Source organism: Pyxicephalus adspersus, chromosome Z (assembly GCF_032062135.1).
Source record: "Pyxicephalus adspersus chromosome Z, UCB_Pads_2.0, whole genome shotgun sequence".
Taxonomy (NCBI): domain Eukaryota; kingdom Metazoa; phylum Chordata; class Amphibia; order Anura; family Pyxicephalidae; genus Pyxicephalus; species Pyxicephalus adspersus.
The window spans coordinates 33558322-33568442 of NC_092871.1; the positions used below are offsets into that span (position 1 = coordinate 33558322).

Genomic DNA, 10121 nt, shown 5'->3' on the forward strand with positions numbered 1-10121 from the left:
CTAATAACCTGGAGTTATTATTGCTCCCTCTTGTGGCGAAATGGAATAATTGCCAAAATAAATGTTGTTTAAAACATTACCTGTGAACTTCAAGGCTTTGGAAGTTTTATTTGTTTGGTGTGATTCCATTGGATTGTTTTTCCCTGCTTTCAATCCTAAAATATACAGATCACCACAAGATTCCTCTCCTTATATAAATTCACATTTCCCTTTTCACTGTTGTTTAATGTGCGCACATTGACCAATATATCAGTCCCACAGTCAGTGTGGTTGGTGTGGAAGGATCCCATCATTTATTTTCAGTTTGAGGATTCAGAACTCCAGGATCACAAGTCTACCTTGGACCATATTTACCTTATACCTGTTCGAGACCAGTTACCTAAATATAATAAAGCAAAAGAATACCATGCAAGGAGCATTTTCCCAGTGGTAGCGCACATATGTATCCCAGCTGTCCTTTTGGTTCTTCAATGCAAATATACATGTATGAATTACAAAGGCTACAAGACACACATGGCAGGGATGAATCCTTTTTATTCCACAGAATAGAACGACCCATTTTTCTCAAAATGACCAAACACTATAAAAAGAAAACGGACACAAAAAAAAAAAAAAAAAAAAAAAAAAAATCACAAAAAAAATTCCTAGCTCAGAGAGTACATATACATATTGTACAAGTAAGAAAAACATCTTAGCATTAAGCCACAGGTTAAGCTAAGGCTGCCTTGCCTGATCAAATTAAACAAGTCAGTTTCAAGTTCTGCAGTTGTCATGTAACAGCAATCAAAGCCATAGGGATACTTTACATGATATTACAGGCTGGGGGGGGTTAGTTACCACGTGGTAAAGAGGGATCAGTGGCCTCCGTGCTTAGCACTTGGACAGAGTACATGCCGTTCTCTACTCAGGTAACATAATTACATTTATTTCTTATTATGTTCAGAACAATAGTCTCAGAGATCATGGATACCCATTTGCAGACCTGCACTAATCTTAGGCAGGTCACCAATGTCCATGTGCTGAAAGCCAGGGCGAGGAGTGGTCATAGCTTTCCATAAAATATTCTTTTCTTTCTTTTAACCATCTGTAGCAATTACATTTTGTACATGCAATTATCTGTGTATTTACATGATTGACAATATCTACAAGATGGAAGTTTTGGAAGAGAACAGTTTTCTGTCATCTTCTACTTCATCATCAAACTTCATCGGGCTTTTATAAAATGATAATGCAGAGGAAATATAAAAGGATGTGTCTGGCTAATATATTTTCAGAATGAGTTCGATGCCTTTAGACATGCTCACCTTTACAAGTAGTATAAGGTACTGAACAAAAATAAGCATACATAATATGCAGTATGTAAGTTTCCATACCACAAAGCATAACCTATAAATAGGATTGGTTATGTAAAGGAAAATCTGAAATAGTTGCTTGCACATATTGCTAGAAAGCAGAGACAAATGTGCAAGGATTAGAATATATAATACTGGAAAAGAGCAACACGTATGCTGATCAACCAAATTGTTGGTGGAAATATAACAAGTATATGATTTTACAAAAAAAAAGTGCAATGTTAAACCCCATCTATGATTGCAAAAATCACATTAACATTTGGGGCATTTCATTGTTTACCACATGTATAAAAACACGTCTTTTATCCTCTTCACTATACAGCCTTTTTTTCAAACTGCAATCATAGGATAAAAAAAGGAGGAGTGTTTTCATGCCTAACAATGTAAGTAGTTTAAGGTTTATTCTGTTTATTTCAAAGTTTAAGGTACCAATGAACAAAAATGAGCAGCTGTTTCCACACTATTCAGGATGCAAAGAAAAGGTCACATGGCATTTAGGGAGTGGAGGAAATTCAAAGGATACCCAAAATGGGCTCAAATGCAGGCACTAAAATGCCTGACGTACATTTTCCTGCAGGCCAAAGCATCAAATTCCCCAATATTGTAGCTAGTAATTTTTACTGCAACCTTGTGGATTTTACCACAGATTCCAATCCTTATGTACCCTTTTGATCAGCAAGGATTTTCATCTCTTTGGCTCAATGGAAATATGCAGGAAAAGGCATGGCCAAAATATGAAAACATTTCAGAATTCAGGACACGTGGCTTAAAACAGAAGGTATATAAACGTATGGACTATCAGGATTTTTTGCCTACAGTGTGGTACTGACAGGTGTATCTTTAACATTTTTTTTTGTTTTACAGATTTTCTTTCAAAAGTAAAAAGTATTATACTAAAAAGCAAATATTTAAAAGAGTAAAGCTGAAAAAAATTAAATGTTTATATCGAAACAAATTCATTTGTTAACAGAAAATGTATTTCTAGTGTTTGCACTTTCAAATGTACACGTATGAATAAAGAAAGGATCAAAGTACAGCTGACAATAGGCATCATAAATGTGTCCAAACTTACTTGATCTGCCACTGAAGGGCAGTAAAATATCTCCCTAAAACCAGCTAAAAGACAGGTTCACTGCCCCTGATAATACAGTAATTGATGGCTGAGCACTGCCAAGTAGGAAGGGTGCCTAATACTACGCAAATACTGACTTTCAGAAAATCAATACTTACACATGATCCTAAGAAGCTTCTGTGGGGTACAGAAAAGGTGGGAGCAACCACAGCACCAGACTTACCTTTTTTTTTTTTACCAATACAAGTTTTTGAAGTGTTTAACATTTAGCATACACTTTCTAAGAATTAGGTTCACGATGATTCCTTTCTTATTCTTTTAAAAGATTGATGATACAGCCATTAACATCAAACATAAAATGACAGAAAAAAAAAATATTGCAGAATACTAAATAAAAATTTCCCACAGAACATAAATTATCAGTAGAGATACTGTAACAGAGCTACAGGACTTCCCCCAACATCAGCAGCAGTTCGTTACATATACCTGCAGCGCAGAGACATTGGTATTTACAGATTTACAGTTACAAAGTAGTTTGAAAGTTTCCACTTTGATATTTTGATATAACTGGATTTTGCAAACCTTAGAGAAAGTACAGTGTTCTTCCTAAGTCTGTGCCAGATTTCTATGCCTCCACATTGCAGAGGTTGTATTTAGGAGAAACAAATAGTAAATTAAAAGTAGTCAATTCATTATACATCATAGGTCTCAGGTGTAGTTTCAGCAAGGAAGTGAAACATACAGACAAATGTTTACAAAAAAAATGAAAGGGGCTTCAAGACAGTCCTGACAGCAGCTAGAACGTAACCACTCTGATATTAACTTGAACTGAAGTGAATGACTGATACAGTCCTCAAGACAGCCAGTATCAAACATGTATTGGAGTATATTTGGGTCTCTCAATGTGCACGTTCCCAAATTTAAAGTAGTCTGTGGTAGATTAAGTAGATACTTTCCTTATACCCAAGACTTCAGAGAACATGCTAGAGTATTAAATCCCATGGCTGTGTATATAGTCTATTACTTTATACTACTACTAATTTCTGCTTAACAGTAAGTGTTAAGCCCCCAAAGCCTTCCTAACAATTACCTAAATACCTCCCTTCTTGCTTTGTACATTTAGCTGAGCTGCGGACTTTATATTAGTTTTACTTTAAGATTGTAAAAGATAGTTGTAACAGTACTAGAATAATTGTTAATAAAGCCTAAAGAAAGCTTTGAGGAGATTTCTCAGTCCTTAAAGCACCCATCAGCACATATCTGGGAAATGCTGAATGCCAGTCTTGATGGAAGTAATAACTGTAACTTTAGACTTTGGGCTTTTAGCATGCTTCTTCCTTACCTAAGAATTTCAAGAAGTCTGCTAATAGCTTGTTTGAAGCAACAGTGCTTCCATTAGGACATGCTCAACATGCCCAGGGTAGAGAAAGGTGTTGAAGATAGCTTAAAAAGCTTTGTAAACACTTTATATGCACGACAATTATCAGACTAGCTTGCAAAGCTAAATCTGTGGTTTTATCTGTCATTACAAATGGATTATAGGATTCCAAACAAAATTTTCTTATATATTTTACTTTGTTGGCAAGAAGAAAGATCAAGGCAACATCATGCACAGAGAGACTCCAAATACAACCTAAAGCTCAGAACAGGCTACCCCATTTATAGTTTCATTTTACCTAAATAACCTGGCCTTATAGAGACTTACAAAGAACACCGCTATTTTCACCCTTGTCACATGAGTACATCTACATCTCCTTCATGATCTTCCTCATTTACTTTTAGTGACAACACTTCTTCATTGAGGAACAAACCACTGAGTCTCTCCTTCCGAGCCTGCCTCTGCTCTTTCAGCTGTCTCTTACGCAGTGCTTTCTGCTGCAGTTTTCTCTGCTTAGATCGTTTCTAAAGTAAACATAAAACATACAAAGTAAATCAAGGTATAGCAGTCATATCCAGAAGTAAACCACAGCTCTCCTTTTAATAATCTGACAACGATACTATGGATATATGGCTGTTCTTTGAACCAGGTTATTATAAAAACTCCAACTGATCTTTAAATAGTATTTTGTTTATGACAGTATAGCACATAAGGCTTTTGAGGTGCATATCGAGCAGCCCGCTGCCCCAAGATTAATACCACAAAGCAAAAGTGACCACTTCTGTGGTTATCTGAAGGGCAATGAACAGATAAGCCTGCCTCCCAATAAGACATAATAGAAATTATTTATAGCTGACCCTATAAACGGTGGCAAGTAATCAAGAGAAAGACAATGACTCTGGTATAGATATAAAGCTATGGTCAATTAACTGGTGTTACACATATACGACTGATCTCTTACAACAATGATCTCCAACCTGTTGCACGTCGCGGACCACTAAATGCACGGACTCCGGACTGCGCATGCGCAGGGAGCCATGTGTCACTCAAGGGGGAAGAGACTTCCCCTAGAGTGACGTTGTGATGCCAAAACCCACCCACTCTCCCATCGCAGGTCTGAGCCTGCGATGTCTCCAGGAGACGTGGTCTGGTCCTCTGGCCGGTGCGCCCCCTAAGCGGGGTCCTTCTTCTGACTCCGCTGGTGGGTGCACCGGGCCAGAGTCGCAGCCCACCTGTCAGGGGTTGGGGACCTGTCTTACAGGTACAGAAAACACACAATGATGGTAAAAGAATAATTTACTGAATGCTTGGGAAAAGTACTAGTATGTTACACTATTGTTCTCAACTAGTCCAATGGTATTATGAGTAAATCATATTTGGGGAAATCACTCATGATTTAAAATTAATTTCAGTTTTTTTTTATAGTATGTAAAAGACTGTGGGTAACAGTTCAATATAAAGAATTCAAATGGCTTAGAAGCAGAATATAAAAGTTTTATATTATATCACCTTGCACTTATTTCATATTATATCATTATGGAACACCACTGCAACAAAGGTTCTTAACCAGTTCACACACTTAAAGGGTTCATGGGAGTTACACTGATGAAGGAAGCAGTAGGTATAAATTCACCTAGACTCCTTATCTAGGGAAGTCACACTTTGAAAAGGAACTGTTAAGTTAATGAATGTTGTACTTTATGTAATTTACATATACAGATGTGATATTTAACTTACAGAACAGCTGCCGCCAGTAATGCAAAAAATAATGGTCAATATAAATGTAAACAAGTCAAAACAATAAATGTTTCCCTATGACCCACAAAGTGTGTCCACTATTCCTTTTTAAAAAGGATTAAGAATATTTATGTTAGCGGTATTACTTTTTAACAACAAATAATTTACAGGCAATTATGTCGATTAGAACTCTTACCTTTGAATCTCTGATTCTTTCCGCTGCACTGGCAGACAGATTGCTGTCACTGTGAGTCCGACTCATGTTGGCACTTGAGTTAGAGGCAGAGTGACCCCCACTAGAACCAGTGCTGCTGGCTGTGCTGACCATACTGGCACTACTGCTGCTCACGCTGGCTCCGCTCACACCACTTGTACTGGCTGTACTGTAGCTAGTCCTTTTCCAGCTATCACGTGTAGATCGTTGTCGAGGACTATGCTCCTTAATATAGCTCCTGACCTGAGAAAAATATTAAAACCATGTTATGCCAATAGAAAAGAGAGACTAATATAAACTTAAACAGAGACAGCAATTATTCACATTGGAGGACCCATATGGATATAAATCAGGTCTACTGAAGATTCATGGGAACTCTTGGATATCTGTCAAATATAAAACAGGTAGACTTACAGATATAATCTGGCAACCATCAAACACAGATTCTTAAAAGCCCTTTAATAAACCTTTACACTCTGACAAGTCTACGTTTATGCTGTACAAAACAAAAACGCAGATACAAACAGTGGTCACCAAACTTTTTGGACCCACAGACCACTAAATTTACTGGCTCCGGATCATGCATGCGCAGGAAGAAACTTCTTCCATAGTGACATCATGATGTCACAACCTACCCACTCTCCCATCGCAGGTCTGAAATTGTCCAGAGACAACCTCCCCCCCGCCCTGAGCCTGCGATCCATACGGAAGACATAGTCCGCGGCTCTGGCCGGTGCGCCCCTTCCCCCAGCAGGGTACTTTTCTGAAGGCCAGAGCCGTGGACCACCAAAATTTTCTTGTGGGCCACCGGTTGGCAACCACTGGATAGAAAGGTTCAAAAGCCCCTAGAGCCATCTCAAGGTGAAAAAAAGTAATTGGGCAAGGATTACAAAAGTGTAGAAGTTATTTTGCCTTACAAGTAGACTTTGGCTATTGAGCATTTGCCACTGCCACTGAAGACTTAATTATAACCATTTTACATGGAAGGCCAGTTTACAGGACATTATCTTGGGGGATTCATTAGACATCATCAAGCCAACAGGTATTTTAATAATCACTGCTAGAGAAGGATATCTACAAAGATCTATAGAATCAGACTAGAAAAAGACACCACTATCTTTTTCAAGGTTACTTTTAATTCTACTTGTGAAACTAAGTTAAGATAAAAAGCCAATGCAAGTTTTTTTTTGTTTTTTTTTTAAGCAGTGATGCTGATCCTTTTTGAGTCACTGACCTAATACACAATACAAGCCAATACAAATCAGAGTGAGGTAAGGACTGAATACGTGTTCTAAGTCTCTGGAGTCATGAGGCACTGAAGGCAGAGGATGTTAAAAGGAAAGCCAATTTTTTTTTTGTTGTTATATAGGAGAGTCTGCAATGGATGCCTACAGCTGTGTTTCATAAGAAATTATCTTATGAATGTTCTTGGAAATAAGCTTTATAACTTGCTAGAGGTGAAAGCTTTAACATATGTAATATGTAATTCTTTCATATTAAAAAGCCAGTACAAGGCTAATTGTGTACCTGCACCACCAGTCAATCGTTCCCTTAAAAAAATTGCATCTTCTACTTCCTAAATAGTAAAGAAGGATTACAAACAAATCTTAAGTCATCAGTGAGCACAGACAAAAAATGCATGCTATAGCACAACAACTTATTAGACAATGCCAAGGTCTTTGTCAGAGCTGCTCGACAAACCTGTTTCAGTTTTTCATCCGTCAGGCAGTTCAGTTCGATGATAAACTCGCTGTCTGTAGGGGAGATCTGGGCTGTAGGATCAATTATTTTGATAATGTCAAGCTGTTCTCGTAGACCCATCTCTGTGCTGACCTTTCTACTGAGATATTCTATGTATTCAACCTAGGAGGAGCAAGGTATCAGAGATTAAAGGAAGCAGAAAAACCACACAATTCACTAATTTTAATGAATTTGTAACCACATATTAAAGAGGAACTATACTCAAAAAAACAAAAACACACTTACCTTCAATCCCGCAGGGCAGTCCAATCACTCCGGGGGTTCTTTATACTACGTCACACGACCTAGGCGCCAGATCAAGTGACGTAGGATGAAAAAAAAAAATTTGCCGATCTTACTGCACATTTAGATGCTCGGGCATGTGCAGAAGGAGCGCCAAAGAGCCTAAACCCAAATGCCTGACATAGGTATCCCAGGTGGCTATGCGCTCCTATTCATTAGGAGGCGGTGCTGCACCCTTTAAAAAAAAAAAAAAAAACAGAATTTTTACCCTTTATAAAATGGTTCTCTACCATTTTATGTAAAGTGAAAATTCTGAGTTTAGGTAGGCTTTATGGTTGGGCAGACTTGCATGATGGAAAAGGTAAATGGGTGTAAATGGGAATATTACTAATATAGAAACATGAATTACTGGTTCCTCCACTGATAACAGTGTAATGACAAGGGGGGGAGATAATCCTTAATATGTTTATGAAGGAATCTATATATTCTGCCCTAAATGATATTTGCTCAGTGTTAACCAAAGCCCAAATTTAGGCTTTTCTTATTTTTTCTTTATTAGTATGCAACAATGAAAACCTCTTTAAACTTTTTTTTTTTTAAATCATATCAGTCCAGTCGAGACTGTGTAATTCTAGAAATACAATGCTATGCTATCCTTCTCCTTTCTTAGTTTTGTAGAAATATGTAAAACCTAACAAAAAAAAAAATCAAACTTTTTTATTGCTATAAATTTGTCTATTTTATATTCGATGGGCATCAGACATAAGTGACCAGCAAGTGAAGCAAGTTCCCCCCACTTCATGTCTATTTCACAAATGTCAGAAGAAGAGTTAGGGCAATTCCACACAATGTAGTCACAGGAAACAATAAAAACACATTCTCAAGATCAATAATGAAGATTTAAGTGCACTAAAAATGAAAATATAGACTGTGTGGATGGCGTGGTATTACCTGTTCATCATTTGTCATAGCACTCCAAGGGAGCTCGTCCAAATTCCTATGTTTGTTCTTTTTCTTGGAGGGGAGGCAGGGAGAGCTGGGAATACTGGGTATGACATCAGATAACACATCACTACCACTTGCTATGTCACTTCCAGGTAACTAAAGAAAAAGAAGTTATTAAGCATAGTCAGGGCAGGTAAAGGTTTCTCTCATAATTACAGTGCAAGCAAAGGTAATTTGCAATGCACCCAAAAAAATTTAGGACAACCTATAACAATATACAATACAAAGTGTATTGGAAGAGATGTGTCCCAAAGCAACCATAAGAGTTCTGGTCAATAAAAGTATTATAGATACCCATGAATTATAAAAATACAGGAATGTTTTCATTTTTGATAAGAATATGACATTTTACTATTTTAAAAATGTAATTGCTGATAATTACTGCACATTTTACATTACACTTCACACTGTGAAAGCCAAGTGAGTTTTATTTTGGTAGTAGAGCAAATTCAGTGAAAATTGCAAAAGTGAAAATTGAAATCAGCAGGCAATATCCTGTCAAAGTCTAAATGTTCAGTTTCTAAATTACCTGCCATTCAAATTCGCTGTCAGACCAGTCCCAGTATGTACTGATAGATGAGGAGACATCGCTGCACACACTACCCTCTGGAAACAGATCAAAGGAAGTGAAGTCTTGGTCATCCAGAAGGGAGTAGCAATCATCCTGGTCCCCAACTGAGACCGAGGAAAATAATTCCTCGCTGCATTCAGAACTTGCCACACTAGTTCCACAAGATGTCAGATTCCACCTGTAAATAAGAAAAGGAAAGTCATTCATTCTCCTAAAAAAACATTATAGTAACTTAAAGTCCTTACTGCATAAACTTCTCCCTGTCCTCCTGGCACTCTGACAATTTCAAGGGGAACTAGAGCCTGATTGCATTTGTTATTGATGTACACAGTTCTGGTTTTTAGGAAATGTTTTTAAAGAGAAACAAGGGTGATCACAGATTGTCATGTTGATCCGCTGTCATCAATGTTTTTTGTGTCTCTCATCCAGTACAAGCATGCAGATAAGAGTTCTGACTATATTCTGCATAACACAAATCACAACATAGAAAGCTCTGAAACCACTGGGTTAGCATAATATCCAGGCAGCTATGATTTTCTGGTCAGCAATGACACCTCCTATGTATCTCTAATGGACGTATGTCAGTCCAGTCCCCTAGTGCCACATGTCAGTGTATCCCTGTGCATTCTGACCAACATGTATGTCAGTTCAGCCCTGTGCCCCCTCCTAGTCTTATCTTAGTCCAGTCCTGTGCCCTCTAGTGCCACATATGTGGGTCCGGCCCTGTGCCCCCTAACGCCACGTATGTCAGTCCGGCCCTGTGCCCCCTAACGCCACGTATGTCGGTCCGGCCCTGTGCCCCCTAACGC

The 10121-nt window shown here is 38.0% G+C and overlaps 1 protein-coding gene across 1 annotated transcript in view; it reads right to left on the minus strand.

Moving 5' to 3' along the window:
* Positions 1–516: 516 nt before the first annotated feature.
* The window catches only part of FAM199X (family with sequence similarity 199, X-linked), a 10326-nt gene continuing 721 nt past the window's right edge, over positions 517–10121 (minus strand). Inside the window, exons 2-6 of the mRNA XM_072429652.1 lie at positions 9271–9490; positions 8688–8837; positions 7455–7616; positions 5736–5996; positions 517–4326 (exon numbers count right to left, since the gene is read on the minus strand). Coding sequence (XP_072285753.1) covers positions 4156–4326; positions 5736–5996; positions 7455–7616; positions 8688–8837; positions 9271–9490 — 964 coding nt within the window. The 3' untranslated portion in view covers positions 517–4155. The remainder of the gene's footprint in view (positions 4327–5735; positions 5997–7454; positions 7617–8687; positions 8838–9270; positions 9491–10121) is intronic.